The following is a 23,377-nucleotide window of genomic DNA, read 5'->3' as shown; positions in this document are numbered from 1 at the left end:
TCAAATTAACCCTCTCTGGGGGAGATTCCACTAAAAATCAGCAGCGTAGCAAAAGCAAAGCTTTCAAATGCAGCAGTTACTTACACGGGGCGAGCAAAGAGAAGCCTTTGACCATTTAGGATTGCAATGGACTGCAGAGTCTCAATAAAAGTTCAAAAAGTATTTATTCAGGTAAAAAGAACTCAATTGTAGATAGAAAGGCTTGGGAGCTGTCTAGTCTACTCTAGACTGGTTTCTAAGGAAAAATAAGAAAGGAAAAACAACAAACATCTAAATAGTCACATCTTGCTAGGAGGGATGGCGAGACGTGTTGTTAGGTAGAAAGAACAAAGGGAGAAGAGTGAACCAAAATGGTTCCAACCTCATGGTCCAGTTTATTGGGGCCATAAAAGACATTCTGACCAATGAGAAGTTAGTGTCCCTGGAGATTCACATTTCTACTAACTTCAAAGTAAGGGATGTGACGTAAACAGGATAGAGTGAAACACAGTAAAGCCTGTCTAGGCATGCTTTGGAAACAGGGAAAGGATTCCCTCAATCTAACTCTATCATCTATCTGACTACATTTAGACTTGAGTAGTCCAGGGTGATTCCCAACAGTATGCCGCTTTGAATCCCACCTACGGGAGAAAGGCAGGATAGAAATGACATTATATATAAATCCAATTATTTTTTTTAAATGCAAAGAAGTGAAACATATGTCACAGGAAAGGAAAAATATTTGAAAATATGTATTTCTAGAGTGTCAGAAGGACTCCTGCGACATCTTTCCAAGGCAACAAATGTGCTATTAGAATTATCAGCCACAATTATGCATAATGGAATGATGAAATAAAATTTTCTTTGACTGATGAAGTTTATATTTATTCATAACCCTAAGCCCAAAGAAGGTGGTGCAAGAAGTTGAGCAAGATGTGAATTATCTCTGGAAGGTAGCCATCTGATTTATGTAACAGAATATAATACTGATACAGCAAATACTGGGCACCCTTAAATACTTTATTTGGACACTGAAGTTTTAAAAACCATGCATTTTGAATCAAAAGAACCATGAAGCAAAAAATCCTGCAAGGCACATATATACGTCTTTATTACTGTATCTTACAATTCGAAAACATGATTCAAAATAATGATCTGAAAGAGTGGAGTTTTAATAGAGCTGTTGGAGAGGAGTTTGACACCTCCACCTTGCTTTTGGGTGGCACAGAAAATCCTCAGTAATTCTGTTTCGGGTCTTAGGAGAATGCATTGACCAAACAGGCTCTTTTCTTCAGGCTGTCTTGGCTTCAAATAGCGCACATTGCCTTGCTAATGAAAAGAATGGGAGAAAAGGTCCTCTCAAGGGTTGGAATTCCTTTAGTCATCAAATAATTCTATGTGTGAAGTCTTGGCTCTGCCTTTTCCTCTCCTTTGCTTCAGTTCCCTCTGTTTAAGGTAAAGGTAAAGGTTTTCCCCGACGTTAAGTCCAGTCATGTCTGACTCTGGGGGTTGGTGCTCATCTCCATTTCTAAGCCGAAGAGCCAGCGTTGTCTGTAGACACCTCCAAGGTCATGAGGCCGGCATGACTGCATGGAGCGCCGTTACCTTCCCGCCAGAGCGGTACCTATTGATCTACTCACATTGACATGTTTTCGAACTGCTAGGTTGGCAGGAGCTGGAGCTAACAGCGACCGCTCACGCCGCTCCTGGGGTTTGAACCTGGGACCTTTCGGTCTGCAAGTTCAGCAGCTCAGCGCTTTAACACACTTCGCCACCTTTCCCTCTGTTTAGGTTTTCCCAATAGTGTAGATGCCTCCATTTGTATTAGTTTTTGGGAGGAGCTTAAAAACCCCCTAGAGGCCAGCCTTAGTTGGTTTAGTCCATTGGCCTGCATAGAGCTCTCTTGCTAGACTCTTTTCTTTCTTCAATAGAGCTACAGTGTTTAGAGGCCTGGACATTGTCTGGAAATCCTAGGTCTTGAAATCCAAATAGGCATGCTTAGCACTAAAACACTGCATTTAGCAGTACAGTAGAGTCTCACTTATCCAACATTCACTTATCCAACATTCTGGATTATCCAACGCTTTTTTGTAGTTAATGTTTTCAATACATCGTGATATTTTGGTGCTAAATTCGTAAATACAGTAATTACTACATAGCATTACTGCGTATTGAACTACTTTTTCTGTCAAATTTGTTGTCTAACATGATGTTTTGGTGCTTAATTTGTAAAATCATAACCTAATTTGATGTTTAATAGGCTTTTCCTTAATCCCTCCTTATTATCCAACATATTCGCTTATCCAACGTTCTGCCGGCCCGTTTATGTTGGATAAGTGAGACTCTACTGTATTTATACACCATCAGTCCCAGACACAACAGAAGCTTGTAGTCAACCCAAGTCTCACAAAGTAGAAGCCCAAGACAGTTTATAAGCACCAGTTTATAATCCATCACTTTACATCAGAGGCAAAAGAATTTCACGGATTCCAGAGAGATGACTGCAACCAGCAAAATCCTCTCGTAATGTATTGTTTAAAGTTATCTTACAATAGTCCCGAGTGGAGTTAGCCCTTTGTTCTTCCTGTTTTCAGTAAACTCATCTTGCCTAAAGTGCCTCTGTATGTTAAGGGTTTTGATCTTAACAGAAGGTATACAGATAGCCCTTGAGTAAAACCAGACACTATAGTTTTCCCAAAGGCTCAGGCGTGCCATCACAATATGGATGGTTTTAAAAAAATTGGAACAAGTACACTGTGGACCAGAAGGCAAGACTGTAGAGCAGATTGCCTTTCAGATATTAATGTTGAGATGAAAGATTTCATATGTACAAACTTGTCAATGGGGACAAAAACTTGTCAATGGGAACACCTCTCTTGTTTGGGTACAACCCACATCCTCAATGGCAACTTTGCTCATCTGCAACACTGGCAGGAAGGAACATCAGCCACTTTGGACAGGTCAGGGGATGTGTGACCAAACTAAAGCACTAAGATGAATCTTGAGGGGAACTATAATGCCCTTTGGGTGAACAACTTGAAACCACATATTGACTATGACGTTTTATGTCCCTGGCGCTACGGCTGGGCACAGCAGGCAGATTTTCAGCATTCTGAAATGCCCAAACCCACACACACACACAAATGCAATACTTGTTACAAATGCAGACTTATAAATTGTTCTTAATGATATCACATCCTAAAAACCACTGATGGGTTAAAATACTTTAATAAATCAATATCCATAATTCAAAGACTAGTATATTAAACAAATGTCAAGAATGGAAAGAACTCCAGTGAAACAATATTAATGCAAATGGCTGCAAATGCAATCCTTTTAGAGGTGTTCCTTTTAATTCGAAGCAATTTTCTTTCTATCTTTCTCCTCTCTCTCTCTTTTTACCTTCAAAGGCTGTCTGTAATCCCCATACAAAGACAAATTACTTTATTATCTTCAGAAAGTCTGCTGAAAAATCATTGAATTTTCAGTCCTAGTTGCAGAAGATATTTCTTACTTGAAATACATCAATATCTGTCAGTGCCATAGAGACTGAATACAAAATCATTTACAGAACAAAAGAAGCAAGGAAGATTTAGCCATGACATTCATTTAAAGTAAAACATCCACACATAATCAGAGCTGTCAAAGTTTGTAGCTGAAAGCTACGAGTTTGTATTTGCAGTTGCTTTAATCAGGATCCACAAAGTTTGATTTGGATGACTAACCAGCCACCTGTGCACTAAGAACTCAGCATTTACTAAGTGAACTGTAGTGCGGGGAAGGAAGCGGTTGTCTTTTGTGCAGAAGACAGTAAAATATATCAGAAGTTAGTATCTTTATATATAAAAGTCAAAATATGTATGTCTGCAATTATATTTGTATCACAAAGGTTGTTAAGGTGAAGTGGCACTCTGGGATAGAATCATAGAATTACAGAGTTGGAAGAGACCTCATGGGCCATCCAATCCAACCCCCTGCAAGAAGCAGGAAATCACATTCAAAGCACCCCCAACAGATGGCCATTCAGCCTCTGCTTAAAAGCCTTCAAAGAAGGAGCCTCTACCACACTCCAGGGCAAACCGCTCTCATAGTGAGGAAGTTCTTCCACATGTTCATGTGGAATCTCCTTTCCTATAGTTTGAAGTGATCGTTCCACATCCAAGTCTCCAGGGTAGCAGAAAACAAGCTTGCTCCCTCCTCCCTATGACTTCCCATCACATCTTGATACATGGCCCCCATCATGTCTCCTCTCAGCCTTCTCTTCTGCAGGCTAAACTTGCTCAGTTCTTTAAGCTGCTCCTCACAGGGTTTGCTCTCCAGACTCGTGATCATTTTAGTCACCCTCCTCTGGACACATTCCAGCTTCTCAACATTTCCCTTAAATTGTGGTGCCCAGAATTGGACACAGTGTGATTTCAGTTGTGGTCTGACCAAAGCAGAATAAAGGGGAGCATGACTTCCCTGATGTCACTAGATGGGTTGTTGCTAGGTGAATGGCTGGCTGTTGCTAGGTATAGTAGGCCTCTGTGCTATCACTAGGAAAGAAAGGTGATATGGATATGAGGGGAAGGAAGGAAAGTGCCATCAGGAGAGCTATGTTGCCATTGAGACACTGTGAGAGAAGACTTCTTAGAGCTGAAGATCGGAGAAAGAAGGCAGGCAGCAGCCTCAATGATGCTCAAGCAACACTGGATATATATGCATTTTTGTTGTGTCAGAAGTGACTTGAGAATATACTGCAAATCGCTTCTGGTGTGAGAGAACTGGCCATCTACAGAGATGGTGCCCAAGGGATGCCCGGATTTGTTAGCTAGGAGGTTTGTCACATGTCCCTGCAAGCTAGAGCTGACAGACGGGAGCTCGCCCCATCTCACAGATTCAAATCAGAAACCTTCAGGTCAGCAACCCAATCTTCAGGTCAACAGTCCAGCCAGCACAAGGGTTTAACCCTTTGCACCATCGTGGCTACACTAGAACAAATATCGGGACAGCAACACAAAACATATAGTACAGCACACGGAGTCAGGCACATCTAACTAAAGACATCATTCTCTACTAAAATCCGATCAAGCTGGAGGATACCACTTCCACTTCCCTAATTCTAATACATTTTATAAGCCAACAAATACTTCAGGTCTGGACAACCTCAGCAGGTCTGTAGACCATTCTGTATCAACAACAACAACAACAACAACAACACTTATATCCTGCCATCATCTCCCAAAAGGGGCTTGGGGTGTCTTACAGAGCAGTACAAGGTGGTGCCAGGCAAAACACATAAGATACATCAGCATTTATCAGTATCAATAACAACAACAATTGACACAAAACACACTTACAGAAATTAACAAAAACCAAACTCAATTTAAATAAAATAATCAATAAAAACACAACATGAGATACTATTAAAAATGGGCTGTACCTTCACAGGACTCCATAAAACACAGCACCCATTGCATTGGGAAAAAAATATGACTGGAAACTAACTTCTGATTTTGCACACTTGAAAACAAATCCCTTCAGAAAAATGTGTTTTGTTTGAAGAGAGAGCTCTGTTTCTAGGAATGCAATTCTCCCCTCTCATATGTGCATATCCTAGGGAAAAGAACAGGATCAGGTAGTAACAGGATCAGGTATATATGTGTGTGTTAAAAAAAACCTTATGGTGTTAATTATTATGAGCAGCTGCTGATGTAGGTCAGCAAGCAAGCTTGGACCACACCTAGTGGGGTATAACTGTATGAGTTTTTAGAATACAGATGGTGATGGTTATGCTGAATGTGAAATGACTGGGCAGCAATGCTCTTTGCTATGAAGAAATGTGTAAGTTTGTTGAGTTTACTTCATTTTTGATTTTGCAACTCTGCTGACAAGAGTAAAGATTTTTTTGTTCCTTTTTCCTCTTGTTTGTGTGTCTATTGCTTTGGACCTGATTGATATTTGTTTATGCACAACAGGTTATGGGCCCAGCATAACCCAGCATAAAGCAGTCTTGTCCTTATATCACATAGACCTTAACTGAGGAAATTTATTTTTGACTTTACTTTTTGTTGTGGACTGAACTCTGGAAGATGGATCCAGGAGTGAATTTGGCAGCATTCCCTATTGCCAGGTTGAATGGCAGTAATTACTCCATATGGAAGGTTTGTATGGAGAGTTACCTGAGGAGGGAATCTCTGTTGGATTGTATTTTGAACCCACCACCACAACGACCAACAGCAGAGAACAAAGGGCACAGGAGAAGACCAAAGCATCCCTCATCCTGGGAGTCAACAACGAGCAGCTGGTCCATGTCTGCAGTTTGCCCACTGCACATGCCATATGGGAACGGCTTAAAGAGGTACATGTCTCAGACTCTGCAGCAACTGTGGCTGTACTAGCTAGAAGGCTGTACAGGAAGCGTCTCCAGAAAGGAGAGGAGCCGAAAGACCATTTACAAACATTGCTTAGCTTATTTGTTGAGCTGGAGCAAAGGGACTTCAAACTCACTGAGGCAAATAAGTGTTTTATTTTGTTATCCTCCATGGACGATTCTTTTGATGGAATTGTAAATTCTTTGGAGTCACTCCCACAAGCGCAGCTGAATCTGCAGTAAGTATCTTCACAACTTCTTGCAGACTGGGAGCGATGGAAAGATAGGTGTTTGGAGGCAACAAGCACAGCTGGGCGTGTTCAACACAAACATCCAGCTGGGGAAGCAGCAGAGCAAGACAGAGAGACAGTTTGTGCTGTGAGAAGGTGTTTTGTTTGTAATTCTCCAAAGCACATGAAGAAAGACTGCCCAAGGCTGTGAGATAAGCAGAAGGGGAAGCATCATCATCAAAGGAGGGGTTCCTCACACGTAAGGATTGTACAAACAAATACAAGCCTAGAACAGAAGGACATTTTTCATGTTGACTCAGGGTGTTCACAACATATTGTGAATAATAAGACTTTATTTAAAAAATTTAACAAATAGGATGGCTTAAATGTAACTTGCTGATGGGCAACATTACTCTGTTCAAGGGAAAGGAGGGGTTTTTGTTAATAGTTTGGGCAAAAACTTAGAGAATGTATTTTTTGTTCTATACATTGATTATAATCTATCAGTGGGGAAACTTGATAGTAAGGGGTTTGATGTACTTTTTTCAAAAGGCAAGGTTAAAATCCTGAAAGGAACCAAATTGTATGGAACAGGGAAAAAACAGGATGTATTTATGTGGTTGGAACCAAGGGATGCAAATAATATCAACATAATAAGCAAAAATACTCCATTGCATCATAGGTGCATCCATGAACTGCACAGAGTTTTGGGTCATCCAAGTTTTAAAGTTCTGTATAAAGTGCAGGAGTGCAGTGAGGGTCTAAAATTAAATGACTAAGCATTTTTTAGATTGCACTGTATGCAAAAGAACAAAAGCCCAATCTGCACCAATAAGCAAGAAAAGCTTAAGAAATTCAGAAAAGCCCTTTCAGTTGGTGCACACAGATGTAATTGGTCCTTTTCACCCCAGTAAAAGAGGGGCAATTTATTGTTTATGTATTTTAGATGACTACTCTAGTTTTGTGTGGAGTTTTTTTGTTAAAACACAAAAGTGAACTGTTTGAAACCTTTAAGAACTGGGTTGTCTATGTGAAGAGACAGTTTGAGGTGGATGTGAAAGCCTTGCAAACAGATAGAGGGGGTGAATTCACATCACACAGTTTCAAAAATTTCCTGCACAAGGAAGGGATTGTGGACAGGCTGACATGTCCATTACCAAAGGGAAGAAAATGGTAAAATAGAAAGGTTTGTTAGAAAGATCCAAACTGTAAAGGACTCTCTTTTAGCAGACTCAGAATTAACAAGTAATTTATAGGGCGAGGCAATGATGACTGCCAATTACTTAATTAACGGAATATGGTCTGAACCTATTCAAAATACCCCATATTTTATTTTGTATGGAAAGAAGCCTCCTTTGGGACATCTAAGATCATTTGGGACTCAAGCATGGGTTTTTGTGCCCAAAGCAATTAGGAGGAAAACTCAGGAGAAATCCAGAAAGTTAGTCATGGTGGGATATGCTCAAGGAGCTAAAGCATGGAGATTTCTGGATAAGGATGGGTCTGTAGTAATTTCCAGGTCTGCAAACTTTGCCTGTCCTCAGAGTTGGGATAGAATTCATGATAACCATGGGGTGTTCCTTCCAATCTCCAATGAGGCACCTCATGAGGAGACACAAGCTTCAGAGCAGGAAAGTGCTGCTGCAGCAACTCCTGCTTCTCCTCAACTCACAAGTAGACCTGTGACTAAGAGATTTAAAAGGTCAAGGAAGAACAGAAAGATCCTGGGGAAGGAACTAGCCAAAGTACAGGCCTTAGGAGAACAACAAGAATAAGAAAGGCTCCTGATAGATTTAAAATTCAGAATGTTAAAGTGTGTTTAGTAACCAATGAACCTCAAACTTATGAGGAAGTTGAGAGTTTACCTCATGAGGGAAGAGAGAAATGGCTGCATGCTATGGAGGAGGAATTAGAAAGCATGAGGAGGCTAAATGTCTATAAACCAACTAAGTTACCAGAGGGTGTAAGAGCAATAGAAACCAAATGGGTATACAAACAGAAAGTAAATTCTGAAGGTCTGGTGCACTACAAAGCACAATTAGTGGCACAAAGGTTTACTCAGAAGAAGGACATTGATTACTCTGAAGTGTACTTACCCACTCTTAACCCTAATTCGTTAAGGATAGCTTTGAGTATAGCAGCAAGCTTAAAGTTAAAGGCAAACCACTTTGATATTAATACTTCACATCTTAATACAGATTTAAAGGAGAATATTTACATTAAAGCACCTCCAGGACTCAAGAACAATGAGTCAAATTCATTTTTCAAACTGAACAAGGCCCTTTATGGATTAGAGCAATCTGGTCTTGCCTGGTACAATTGTCTTAATGAAAGTTTATTGAAAATGGGTTTTGTTAGAAGCAGAGCAGACCCATGTGTATATGGACAGGTTGCTCACCTGTAACCATGTTTCTTTGAGTGTACTCTGTGAATTCACACTAATGGAGAAGCTGCGCCTGCGCAGGTTCCGACGGAAACTCTTCCAAGCTGAAGTTCAAATTTTGGCGGTAACCACGCCCCCCTTCCCAAGGGGCATATAAGGCAGCCCCAGGCGCGCGCTCCCCAGTTCCTACGCCGCCAAGGCAACGAGAAAGGGAGAGGTTTGCCAGAGGGGAAGGAAGGGCGGGTTTGTGTGAATTCACAGAGTACACTCGAAGAAACATGGTTACAGGTGAGCAACCTGTCCTTTTTCTTCGTGTACTCTGTGAATGCACACTAATGGAGACTGACACGCTAAGGTCCCGGATGGTGGGACAAGGCAAAACTCAACAATTTAGTGAATGTCCAAACACATATTTATTAGGACATAATGAGATAACAGTCTCAAGAGACCAGTGCAATCAATTGTCCGGAAGGACCAGTGCAATGCAAACATGAGCATAGTAGAAGAGGAAACATAACATAGAAATTTTCCAATAAACATGATAGAAAAAAACCATTCAATTGCATAGTGCATATAAACGCTCTCCCAGGGGGGAGAGGGACAAACACATCATATCCGCCTGGATCAATAAGGCGGTACCAGGTAATAGAGCAACTGCTCAACAATCAGGGAAAAACACATCCCTAGAGGTAGGTATGGGGAAAAACGACCGGCCGAAACTTGAAGGAGAGGTATAGAGAGTCACCTGCGGGTGAATATAAGGAGAAAACGTTCGAGAGTCAGGAGAGGCAAGATGAGAGTACTGATCTTGCAAAGGCCGAGTCCTTTAAGGCTTTATTGTCCAGTCTGTAGTGAGAAACAAACGTAAGAGGGTTTGACCAGATAGCCGCTTTACATATGGAGTCAAGCGGAATACCCCTAAGGAAGGCGGTTGAAGCCGAGAGGCCCCTAGTCGACCTCGGGCGAATGGATGGAGGAGGAGGTCGCTTGGCTAGTTCGTAGGCCAACTCAATGGCCTGAGCAATCCAGTGGGACAGTCTTTGGGAAGAGATGGGATTACCCAACTTGTCCTGGGCATAAGCGACAAAGAGTCTTTGTGTCTTACGGATGTCCTTGGTACGGTCCCTGTAGAAAAGAAGTGCCCTTCGAACGTCGAGAAGGTGCAGTTTTTGCTCTAGAGGAGAGGAGGGGTTAGAGAAGAAAGCTGGTAGGACAATGTCTTGATTGAGGTGGAAAGCTGACACTACCTTAGGGAGAAAGGTAATGTCCAGGCGAAGAACAGCGCGGTCATGGTGAAAACGTAGATAAGGCTCGTCGACCCTGAGAGCAGCAAGCTCGGATGGCCGTCATGCCGACGTGATCGCCACTAGAAAGGCCAACTTCCAGGAGAGCAGACGGAGATCGGTCGAGGCAAGCGGTTCGAAGGGAGCAGAAGTGAGTTGAGAAAGTACAAGTTCGAGATTCCAGCCCGGCGTAGGTGGTAGCGACGGCGGGCAGATGTTATTGTAGCCTCGGAGAAAGGTTTTGATCAAGTGATGAGAAAAGAGAGATGGCTGACCGTGGCGTTGAAAAGACCAGGAAAGAGCTGCGAGATAAGCTTTAATAGAAACGAGAGAGAGTTTCTTCTCGACGAGAGTCATGAGGAAGTCGAGGACCACCGATACCGAGGTCGGAAAGGTGTCGACGTTACGGGATCGAAGAAAAGCGTGAAAGCGAGAGAGTTTATAGGAATAGGCCTTGGTAGTAGACGGCTTATGGGCTGCCCGAAGGACGTCTTGCAGGCTCTGCGGAAGGGAGGCTAGGTAAGAATCCTCCATGCAGTGAGATGAAGGGAAGGGAGGTCCGGGTGAAGAATTTTGCCGTCCTCCCTTGAGAGAAGGTGCGGCGAGGGAGGCAGAGGGCGAAACGTTCCTCTGGAGAGACGAAGAAGGGCCGGATACCACGGTTGGCGGGGCCAGGCCGGAGCTATGAGAATCGCTGTGACCGAGATCGAGAGAAGTCTTTCGAGAACTTTCGGTATGAGAGGAATCGGTGGAAAAAGATAAAGCATCTCCGCCGACCAGTCCAGTAGAAAGGCATCCCCTAGACAGCCGGGGAAGGAGTTCGGGGGAAGTCTCGCCCCGTAGCGGGGTAGCTGAGCGTTGTGGGGAGACGCGAAGAGATCCAGAGTAGGGCATCCCCAGTGGAGGAACAGACCGTCGAGGATCTCGGGATCGAGCTTCCACTCGTGAGAGGAAGATGTCATCCTGCTGAGGGCATCTGCTAGGTCGTTTTGGGCGCCCGGCAGGTGGATTGCAGAGACCTGTACGTCGTGGGCTATGCACCAAACCCAGAGACGGGAGGAGAGGAGCATCAATTTCCTCGAACCCGTACCGCCCTGTTTGTTGATGTAGAATACTGCTACGAGGTTGTCCGATTGAATGAGGATGGACTTGTGACGGATGAGGCGGGAGAATGCTTTCAGGGCTTTGAGAATGGCGAGAAGCTCGAGAAAGTTTATGTGGTTGGCCCTCTCGGATGGGGACCAAAGATCTTGAACCGTTAGACCGTTCATGTGGGCTCCCCAAGCGTAAGTGGAGGAGTCCGTGGTTATGGTTAGCGACGGCGGGGCTGGATGAAATGGGAGGCCCCTGCACACGTTTTGGTGAGACGTCCACCATGAGAGGGACTGGCGGACGAACCTCGGTATCGACAGGTATCTGGAGTTGTGGTGGTAGGACGGCTTGAAAGTGTCTATAAACCACCTTTGCAGGACCCGAAGGCGCAGCCTGGCAAACGGGGTCGTGAGAACCATGGAGGCCATGCGGCCCAGAAGGACTTGGATGGCACGGGCTCTGATTCTCCGGGCAGATCGACAAAGGGCGATGTGGTGGCGGAGAGCTAGGAATCTGTCGAACGGAAGTGAAACAGTCTCTGTGACGGAATCGAAGAGGGCCCCGATGAACCGGATTCGGGTTGACGGGGAGAGATTTGACTTCTCGGAGTTGAGTTGGAGGCCGAGAGATTTCAGAAGACGCAGCGTGAAGGAAACGTGGTTTTCGAGAAGAACCGGATCGGGCCCGACGAGAAGCCAGTCGTCCAGATAAGGAAAGACCGTGATGCCATGTAGCCTTAGGTGGGCCGCTACGGCGGCGACGACCTTGGTAAAGACCCTCGGGGCCGTAACGAGCCCGAAGGGTAAAACGGTAAATTGGTAGGTTTGGTCAAGCACTTTGAAACAGAGGAAGCGTCTGTGCGTCTCCCGTATCGCCACGTGGAAGTAGGCGTCTCGTAAGTCTATGGAGGCAAAGTAGTCTCCCCGCTGCAGCATCGGGAGGATAGAGGCAATAGAGACCATCCTGAATTTGGAAGGGCGAATGAATATATTGAGGGCCCTTAAGTCCAGAATGGGGCGTAGCCCGCCTCCTCTCTTCGGGACTGTAAAGTATCTGGAGAAGAAACTTAAAGGGTCCAGTTCGGGAGGGGAGGGACGGATGGCGCCTTTGGCCAGTAATGCCTCGACTTCGGCCAGTATCTCTGGGGAAGGAGTTGAGTGGAGAATGCGACCTGTAGGTGGGAGGTCCGTGAACTCTAAGGCGTAGCCGTCTTGGACAATGCGAAGAACCCATGCATCTGAAGTAATAGAGTCCCAGTGACTGTAGAAGGGGGCTAGGCGGTCTGCAAAGGCGCCGGAGGGTCGAGGCAGCGTGGGCTCTGCATCGGTAGCGGGCGAGGAGCTTTGGCAGGGGTTGGCGTCAGGTACGCCGGTTAGCCTGCGGAGGAGCGGGGGTGGTTCGACCGCGTTGCTTTTGCGGATGAGGTCCCCGACGAGGTTGGTGATGGGTTTGATTATTCGAGCCCGAAGGCCGCCTGAAAGAGTGGTGTCTGAAAGATTGCGGCGGGAAGCGGCGGGAGCGGTGCAGGAACCAGCGGGTGCGCTGAGGTTGCGGTTGGTCGCCACATTTAGACGCAAGAATTTTAAAGTCATGATTAGACTTAAGTTTGTCATCGGTACCGGAGTTAAATAGTCCGAGCACGTCAAAGGGAAGGTCTTCAATGACCTGTCTGGAAGATGAGGAGAGACCCGAAGACCTCAGCCAGGCGTGGCGGCGGATGGATATCGCGTGGGCAATCATCTTGCCCGCAGTATCACCTGTATGTTTCGCCATTTGTATTTGGTGGTGAGCAAGCGAGTCTGCTTCCTGTTGGAGGGTAGTGAGGACGGAGCGGTCTTCGTCCGACATCTTAGCGAAGAAGGGCTGTGCCTTCTCCCAGATAATCTGCTGGTAGGCACCCATGCAGGCTCCATAGTTCGCCATGCGGCAAAGCAAAAGGGCTCCGGAGTAAAGTTTTCGACCCACGGCGTCGAAGCGTTTCCCTTCTCTGTCGGCCGGAGTGTTCGACTGACGACCCGAGGATTGAGAGGCCTTAACGACCAGGGAGTTGGGGTCGGGGTGGTGTTTGAGCCATTCCAAGGTATCGTCGTCGGTACGGTACCAAGTCTCGATCCTCTTCGAGATCGGAGGAATGGAGGAAGGGGTTTTCCAGGAGGCCTGGATAACGTCCAAGAGATAAGGCAGGAAAGGGAGTAGCGTGGCCGGCGGAGCTTGGGCCTGCACCCTTTTGAAAACTGGATCAGACACTGCTTTGGAAGTCTGCTTGATCTCCAAACCCAGGGCGTCGGCCATTCTGACCATTTGATCAGAGAAAGCACGAATATTGTCAGTAGGAGAAGGCGGGTCCGCCTCATACGCATCGTGGGGAGGAGAGAGGTCGAGACCGAGAGAGACCACCGAGGCCGAGAGGACAGAGTCTGGGCGGTCAACATCAACATCTTCCTCCTCAGCCCCTTGGGGGGACTGAGGGGGAGAAGAAAGCACAGTCTCGGGAGGAGGCATGGCCTCGCGGGAAGAGAGGGTTGGGAGCCGAGGGTCCTTGGAGGCTGAGGCCTGAGCTGCTCGAGCCAGGCGAGCCGTTTGTCTGCCACGCTCCGGTGTCGAGGTGGGAGGGAAGAGCTGTTGGCGCGACGAGTGAGGCGGCGCAAGGGGCTCCGGCAGCGGCACCCTGACCACCGTTTGGGTAGAGTGGTGGGGTGAGTCCTGCAGCTCCCCGTCAGACAGGGGGTGCAATGGAGATTGAGAAACATCTCTAGGCCTCTGTGCTGGCACAATTGGAGAGGATCTTCTCGAGGAGGTTGCCGAGGAAGATGGCTGGCCTCTCCTTGAGGAGGCCGAGGAAGAGGAGCGCTGAGTCAGCCGTTTCTTTGTCGGCGGTTGTTTGGATGCAACCCTCAAGGACTTGCCAGGTGTGGGAGGAACCACAGCTGAGTCAGATTGCGCTCGACGAGACTCCTCGTGAGCCCTCTTAAAAGCTATCTTGATAGCAGAGGAGGACGGGGGGGAGCCGATTCGAGAGCGGATCGAGGTCACCGAAGCCAAAGAGCTCGACGTCGAGGAAGGCCCCACCTTTCCGGAGCGGGTCGATACGGTAGCCGTCGTCACCGTACACGGTGGCTTGACCGGCTTAGCGGCCCTGGAGGTCTTGGACGCCCTGGACGAGACCGAGGAGGCTTTAGCTGACGGAGGCTTAGCTGGTGGCGCCGACATGGCTCTTAGGGCTGAAGACGACGACGTACCCGACGTCGATGGAGTCGGTTCTGGCGCGAGAGATTTTTCGTAAAGTGCCACTCTAAGCCTAGCGGCTCTGTTCTTTCTGGCCTGAGCTGTGAGAGCTAGGCAGAAACGGCAGTTACTGACCACATGAGCCTCGCCAAGACAGAAGAGGCACTTGGCGTGGCCGTCCGAGTCAGGAATCTTAGCAGCACACTGCGTGCAACGCTTGAAGCGAGTAGTAGACATGCGAAGAGTCCGAAGTGAACCTTGCGGCGGAAAAAAAGGAACTGGGGAGCGCGCGCCTGGGGCTGCCTTATATGCCCCTTGGGAAGGGGGGCGTGGTTACCGCCAAAATTTGAACTTCAGCTTGGAAGAGTTTCCGTTGGAACCTGCGCAGGCGCAGCTTCTCCATTAGTGTGCATTCACAGAGTACACGAAGAAAAAACAAGAAATGTTAATTGTGATTATCAAGTTCTTTTAGTTTATGTTGATGACCTTTGTTTTATTGCTGAGACTGATAAAGAGGTGAACCATTTTGCTGATGAGTTAAAGCAGCAGTTTCAGATAAAAGATTTTGGGCCAATACAATATTTCCTGGGGTTACACATGATGAGGACTGAGCAAGGAGGTTTTGTGTTAAGCCAAAAAGGGAAAATATTACTTGTGTTAAAAACTATGAATATGGAAAATTGTAAAGGTGCCCAATCACCTATGATTTTAGGGTTTCAAAACAAAATTGAAAATGCTGAGCCAATTCCACAGAAGGATTTATACAAAAGTGTACTTGGACAATTGTTGTATATAAGTAATTACACCCGTGTTGATATTGCTTTTTCTGTTAATTTCTTGAGCAGGTACTCAAGTAGTCCAACCACAGCAGCGTGGAATGGTCTCAAGCGACTATTGAGATATTTGAAAGAAACCCAATTTTTTTTTGTTTAGTTTTGAATCCTGACAATTCATTGGCTCTAGAAGGCTATGTGGACAGTGATTTTGGAAACAGCCCTGACAGGAAGTCAACAACCGGAGTTTTGTTTAAGTTTAGTGGCACTGTCATAGATTGGAAATCTAAGAAACAAAGTTTTGTAGCCCTGAGTTCGAGTGAAGCCGAGTTTGGTGCTTTATCTCTGGCAGACAGAGTTATGTGTTTTGAAACAATTGTTAAAGGACCTACCAATTCCTGTTGAAGAACCAACAAATGTTTTTGAAGACAACCAAACTTGTATTTTGATGGCTACACAAGCAAGGGTCAAACAAAGAAGTAAACATGTGGACATAAAGTACAATTGTGTCAGGGATGCTGTTAGAGATGGTAAAATCTCACTGACATATTGTAATACTTCAGAGAACCTTGCTGACATATTAACTAAGCCACTGGGAGCACAGAAACATAACCAAGTTCTAGATGACTTGGGAATATTTGAGTTTGATTTATAAAGGTTTTATTTAACACAAGGAGGGGTGTTAGAGTAAGTAGTAACAGGATCAGGTATCTATGTGTGTGTTAAAAAAACCTTATGGTGTTATTTATTATGAGCAGCTGCTGATGTAGGTCAGCAAGCAAGCTTGGACCACACCTGATGGGGTATAACTCTGAGTTTTTAGAATACAGATGGTGATGCTGAAAGTGCAATGACTGACCAGCAATGCTCTTTGCTATGAAGAACTGTGTAAGTTTGTTGAGTTTACATCATTTTTGATTTTGCAACTCTGCTGACAAGAGTAAAGATTTTTTTGTTCCTTTCTCCTCTTGTTTGTGTGTCTGTTGCTTTGGACCTGACTGATAGAGAGTTGCATGTGGTCTTGTAAATCATGAACCACACTGCCCTGAACTACAACATCCTAGTATTAGTACCTAATTTCTATAAGTAGTGTTCATTTGCTGAAGAGTATACATATGAAGACCCCTCTCTCTTTCTCTCTCATACACAAGAACACATATTTCTGTTGCAGATATACCTCCTCCTATCCACACACAAAGTTATCTATGGTATATTTTGATGTATCTGATGTTACAACGGCTAACAGAGCAGTATATTAACTATGACCCTGTAATATAAGAAGTAGCCATTACTGAAAAAAGTGGCAATTTCACAGGAAAAAAATATTGTCAAAATAGTGACCTACTGTCAGAGTTTTACATCATTTCTTAAGTGAAAATGGGCAAGTGATTGTAAGGATCATGACCAATCACTGTATGGCCAGCAACAATCAAGCCACCTGCTAGAGATGGAGTACGTACATTATGTTACTCAAGGTTGGAGGTTTGAGCTTGTGGTTAGAGGTTGGTGCTTAAGGTTCGAGGTTGGAGACTGAATGCTGAGCTGGAGTTGCTGGAGCTGATTTATCCAAGTTGGAGTTGCCGGAGGTGTATTATTGCTGCAACGTCTGGAGAACAAGACTGTGGCGTCTTATCTGAAGATAAGGACTTTATTGTTTACAAATCATCATGTGGAAGCAGCTGAATAATCCAAGGACTCTGCTGTATTTGTAAATACCTTTATATTAACCTGTTTTGTTTGTTTGTTTGTTTTGTTAAAGAGACCGTTTGTTTTGGGTATTCTCCTTAACCAGGGGGCAAAACTTCTGAAGAAAGGGGGTTGCAAATTTAGAACCCCAGTTGACATGCACGACACCTACAACATATATATGAGCTACTCACATACCATCGTTATGATAAATGATTCAGAAAAATGAGTGTGTAAAATGAAGCACACTGAACATATTGATATCTCTGCAGTCTCACAAGGCAAATCTATTGAATGGTAAGGGAAGATTAATCATAATTCAAAAAAAGTCCATTTTCATGTTCATATCAGTTGAGTTTATGAACACATTAAAAAGGAAGAACTGATTTAGATTTTTGGATCGAATTATCCTTCAATTTAGAGACCAATTCCGGCACGAGGTTACCATGTGTGTTTTCAAAAAGTAATAAGGGAACTTTTAATTCCTACAATATTGCTCCAATGGTTGCATCCAGAGTTGTTGGGGTTTTTTTTAGAATGAGGTGCCTGCAGGATTAGCTAGAAGGAGGGCATCATCCTCCCTGCTGTTCATCTAGGTGCACCGTTATGACATGACAGCCATTGGCCAGGCATTCACACAGTGAGAAGCAGACAAATCAATGTTCCAACAGGGCTGATTGGTTTCATCCTGGCTAGACAGACACTAACTAACACGGCACCACAGAGAGGTCAAGCATTGCCTGTGGTTGCCATCAGGGTCAATACTGGCTAGTCTGGAGCATAATGTTATGGGCCAGTCTCAGATTAAGTGGCTGGCGTAGAACTAGACATGGCCTTAGCCCCTTAGTTCACTTTAGTCTCTAAATGGAAGTGCCATTTGACAGTGAAGGTGAAAAGGCAGTCTAGCTTTTACTTTGTTACAAGAAATTAGTTATATTATAGTCAACAGGAAAAGGGACATTATGGAAAGAATGGACACAAAATGATTGGAAGAAGGACACAGAATCCACACATCTCGAGTCTTAAATATGATAAAGAAGCCAACTAACTTATGGCCATTGGAGCCCAGGTGGTGAAGTGTGTTAAAGCACTGAGCTGCTGAACTTGCAGACCGAAAGGTCCCAGGTTCAAATTTCGGGAGCGGAGTGAGCGCCTGCTGTTAGCTCCAGCTTCTGCCAACCTAGACGTTCGAAAACATGCAAATGTGAGTAGATCAATAGGTACCGCTACAGCAGGAAGGTAACAGCACTCATGCAGTCATGCCAGCCACATGATTTTGGAGGTGTCTACGGACAACGCCGGCTCTTTGGCTTAGAAATGGAGATGAGCACCAACCCTCAAAGTCAGACATGACTGGACTTAACATCAGGGGAAACCTTTACCTTTACCTTTAACTTATGACCATACAAGCCATTCTTTCTGAATCACTATATTGCATTAAAACAGTGGTTCTCAAACTGGGGTCCCCAGATGTTTTTGGCCTACAACTCCCAGAAATCCCAGCCAGTTTAACAGCAGTTATGATTTCTGAGAGTTGAAGGCCAAAAACATCTGGGGATCCACAGGTTGAGAACCACTGCATTAAAGGAAAACAGTTAATGAAAACTGTAAAATGTAATATGCAAACGGCATTACACACTAAAAATGCACACACCAGATATAGCGAAAGCTATCTTAGCTTTTGAGCATTTTCTCTGAAAGTACAGAATAAAATCAAACAAAACATTTTGTCGTTGTCAACTCAGTCTGATTCCAAATGCGGTGCCGCAAGTGCCAACTGAAAAGTCCAGATGGCAGAGAACAAAGTTAAATACCAAGAGAAAGGGAAGTGTGAGAAAGTGGGTGGTGTTTCGCCATAGCTGAGGATAAGGTGAGAGTGGCTGGATCCAAGTTTCAGAGCCCAACATTCACCAAAGCAACAAACAGAGAAGCAAAGGAGAGGATAGCACAGTGAACATTTATGCTACAATAACTTGAAGTAACTTCACAGAAAACAAAACTGCCATAAAAACGTGCTATAAGAGAGAGATGCTAAAACAACACATTTACTTTGTATCCCATTAAAAGACTGAAAATGGCACGAGGACAAAAATATACACACAACAATTATTTCCAGCACACAAGGGTCTATTTATGTAAGCAATTTGATGTATAAATTGTAAGTCAACACGTGAATGCAGGAGACATGCCTAACAAATCAACACATGGCATTTCAGAACAAAAAAAAAAGACAGAGTGTGAACATTGAATGCCTAAATAGCTTGTATGTTGTCACCTAGAACAATAAATATAATGAAAAGGCAAAAGTTGCAATAGCCAATTTAGTGGCAGCAATACCTGAACTAGGAAAGTGAAAATTACATATCCATAGCAGTAAAACATTAGCTGTGCCAATATATTGGTTATGTGGGAAACTTAATAGCCACAGGTCTCTTTGTGATTTCAAGACTATCTTACATTTTTTTAAATATCTTCCTCCAAACCTTCCAAGAACTGTGTTCATTGGAAGGTGAATTTATGAAAGTGAGATTCATTTGGTTTGATTTTAATGCAAATTTACTTGTATCACAGACCCTACACCAAGGCATTGGAAGCCAATTTATGTTCTCAGAAGCATCTTTCCACTGTTGCTAATATATGAGATTATGGTGCCATTTTACCTACCCTAAAACAAAATGCTTGGTGAGTATATGAGAACCACATGAAAGAGAGGAAACCCACAGCATAGAAATATTAGTATTGGACAAAAACTACAGAAATTGCCTTAGCACATGAAAAATTGTTTTACTTCAGTTTTTTTAAAGTTTCCAAGCTCTTGGATAGGAAATAACAACATAATCACGGAGACTTTTCAGTATGCTTTGATTCGTATTTCCTTCATCTTTTCTCCTTTCAGGTTTCAGGGACCTCCAAATCTACTTGACAAAGGAGATAGGAGAAATATTGAGATTTGCTCACTTCATTCATTGCTAAGCAGCAACTTCAAATATCTGTACGTTTCCTCCTCTTCACCATATCTCTGAGAGCAACAGTACTAGAAAGCAGGATGAATAACTGCTGTCATTCCACCTCAACAGTTTTCCACCAATCCATGCTCTAAGGCTATATCATACCTACTCCTCATATTTGTATGCCTTGTGGCACTTATTCCTAACTTTCAGCCAAGCACAACAGTTGCAACTTTAGCTATTCTGCAGTTCTCAAGATGTAAGAAAATACATCATTTTTGACAGTGTTAAATGACAGAAGTATCAGTCTGAATCTCTCCATGTTTGGCAGATAAATGAAGCATATCGCGCTCAGATTTGACTATCAAGTGAAAGTCCGGTGCAAAACAACTAGCATCTTTAGGACATGGCTTGGAAAATATGTATGCAGCATAATGAATTTTATATATTAAGAGGCCCAGTTCCTTGTTAAGGTAAAGGTTTCCCCTTGACATTAAGTCTAGTTGTGTCCAACTCTGGGGGTTGGTGCTCATCTCCATTTCTAAGCCAAAGAGCCAGCGTTGTCCACATGCGCCTCCAAGGTCATGTGGCTGGCATGACTGCATAGAGCGCCATTACTTTTCTGTCGGAGCAGAACCGATAGATCTACTCACATTTACATGTTTTTGAATTGTTAGGTTGGCAGAAGCTGGGGCTGACAGTGGGAGCTAACCCCGCTCCTTGGATTCAAATTGCCGACTTTTCAGTCAGCAAGTTCAGCAGCTCAATGGTTCAAGAAACTCAGTCAAAGGCTCTATCGGATACATGAAATGTTGGACCACAACAAGGGAAAGTTATAGATCTAAACTGAAATATCCACTTATTGATAATGACCTTTTCTTTTCTCCTTTTTGGTGTGGAAGTTGAGTGTATAAACCCATCAGCAGATGTGGTTCACCTTTAATAACCTGACACTGATGCAGTTAAATAATATTGTTGATCAAGTCTAAGAGGAAAAGTTTAATCTGATTCTGAAATTCTTGGATGGTTTATCAATGAGTCTTGAGAATATCTGCAAGGCACATAAGAAAGTGTAAGACCAAATATCTCAATTTGAGGAGAGCTCAACTCAATGTCAAAGACTCCAACTCCCATGCATGAACACTCCAGGCTTTTGATTTCTCATGTTTTTTAATGTCTTGGAATGAAATGTGTGAAGGCTGGATAAGAGCTATTAAAAAAGTTTACTGACAGCTTGTTTTGCTGTGATTTGGCTCTCAGAAGCAGGAAAGAACAACCAACCTTGTTTATCTTAAGTTTCTGCAGCTCTTGAGAAGAGTCCAAGTGAACAGTAGAACTTTGGTAAAACCTGTCATCATTATAAGGGATTTGGGGAGTGGTGCCTTGGATATATATTCACTGCTTGACCAAAATGCTTTCTTCTATGCTCTCCATTGGCATGAGGTTTCTAAACCATAAGCAAAAAAGGTTCTGACCACTGACTAAAATTACTACCTTCTATTAGGAGGAGAATAAGAAACAGTTTGCCCATGAGTCTGGATTGAAAGTGTTCTTCATGATTTCCATCTCCAGGCTTACCACTCTCTATCTGAATCAAACACTAAATCTGAATTAGGTCCTTTTCTTATGCTTAAGTATCTTGCATATCTCCTTTGGGATTCCAATGCCAACTTTTCACCCTGCTCCTTTGGATATCCAGCTCCCACCTGAATGACTGAATTGAGATTTCAAGAACTATATGCTAGTCAAGACTGCTGGTGCTACCATATAACACAAGAAATCTTTCTTATCATGTGGCCTTGGCTCTGAAAAGGATTTTTCAAGTATCTTCTTCTAGTCATAGGTGTGTCAAAATTATGCTTACTGTGATGCTGTTGAACTAGTCTTAGAAAAACATTGGAAGATTCAAAGATTAATTAAGATTCATTAATTTATAGTGTATTGTACTGTTTTTATATGTCTGTTTTATTGTAAGCTGCCCTGAGTCCCCTGTTGGGTGAGAAGGGCGGGATATAAATATTGTAATAAATAATAAATAAATAATTTAGAAATTAATTAATTTAGCATTACTACACTTTTGCTCATTCTGTTTCCAAACCATACTCTAGGTCACCATCTCTTTTCCATCTAATATGGTCAAATTGTATTTTGGCTCTCTTAAACCCATCCAGAATCTCTTGGTAAATATGCTTTTAACGTCATGGATCAGTATCTGGCGTGTTCAAGACACCAGATCACCTCCATGCCATGAGTTTCATAAACAAGGTCAAGAGATGAAAACATCTGTGGCCCTGAGAGTGAAGGAGCCTGATAATATGGATCAACTCAGACTAGAAGATCTGGAGGCTGGATTGAAGAGCTTTTGAGAGATGAGGGGGTGGGTTTTGGGGACTGAAAGTGAGACATTGCCCGCATTTTCTTTACTCGTAACTTTACTGTATAGTAGCAACCTAGCATTAAAGAAATTTGCAAGATTTCCTTGTGAATCAATTTAACTGCAAGGTTCTGCAATCACCACATTTAACTTCTGTTGTGACAAATCTCTACAATTTTTGCAATAGAGAAGAGGATGCATGATTCATCATCTCTCTAATACGTCCTCTTGCTAATGAATATCATGGAGATAAAGTGCCATCATAATTACTCTTTCTGAAAGAATACTAATTACCTTTCTGTCCTTAACTATCCTTCCCTTGTGATCACAGACTAAAATAAACCAAGTACCATGAACTGTTTTGGATTTGGCCCTTTTGTTTCACGAGCCCCACTCCTGACATAAAATAGGGATGTCTTTTTTATATATAGAAAAAGTGGTGGTAATTTAAATAATCCAATTAATATCTATTTCTTAAAATGACTTCAAGTCTTCTTGGTCCCCCTTTTCATAGGTGTGTAATATAGGCATTAAGAGTTTGATTAACCAGAACCTGGCCAAAAACTTTATTTCCATCTTTCACACACACATTTCTGGCTGATATGATTCAGGGAAAATGTGTGATGAGAAAGAACTCTCACCACCAAACCAATATATATTTGGAAACAGAAACAAGCAAGCACAAAAATGGAGGAAAGAGGACAAATATAACAGTGTAAAAAGAAATGTGGAGTGAGTAGTTTGAAATGAAAAGTATTATTATTTTGTGTATGTATTTCTTGGAGCACCACAAATCCTAACAGCTGGGATTTCTGGGAGTTGAGATCCAAAACACTTGGAGGACCAAAGATTGAGAACCACTGTTAAAAAATAAAACAAGTCTTGGACAGTTCTTTATGCTATATCTTCTTCAAAAAGATAAACATTTCTGACTCCTACTGATTTTTCCTGTTGTGAATGTTCATGATATAGCATTGTTCTAAGTAATTGATTGCACTGGGATTTGGAAACTTCACCGAACTTAGCAGTAGCATTGACTCCAGCATTCCAGT

The 23,377-nt window shown here is 43.4% G+C and overlaps 1 protein-coding gene across 5 annotated transcripts in view; it reads right to left on the bottom strand.

Moving 5' to 3' along the window:
- The window catches only part of ctnna2 (catenin alpha 2), a 701,347-nt gene that overhangs the window by 419,898 nt on the left and 258,072 nt on the right, over nt 1–23,377 (bottom strand). Inside the window, exon 1 of one of the 5 annotated variants that reach the window (XM_016994145.2) lies at nt 5,402–5,552. The exons of 3 other annotated variants lie outside the window; for them this stretch is intronic. Coding sequence is in view for 1 of the 2 variants with exons in the window: in XM_062981835.1 (XP_062837905.1) it covers nt 567–620 (54 nt within the window). In the remaining variant the exon portion in view is untranslated. Of the gene's footprint in view, nt 1–145; nt 621–5,401; nt 5,553–23,377 lie in introns of those variants that run through there. One more of the 5 variants, XM_062981835.1, reaches the window with a different exon arrangement.

The sequence above is a fragment of the Anolis carolinensis genome, chromosome 5, assembly GCF_035594765.1.
Source record: "Anolis carolinensis isolate JA03-04 chromosome 5, rAnoCar3.1.pri, whole genome shotgun sequence".
Classification (NCBI taxonomy): domain Eukaryota; kingdom Metazoa; phylum Chordata; class Lepidosauria; order Squamata; family Dactyloidae; genus Anolis; species Anolis carolinensis.
The sequence above is the reverse complement of the archived record's forward strand: the minus strand, read 5'-3'. Positions and strand labels throughout refer to the sequence as shown.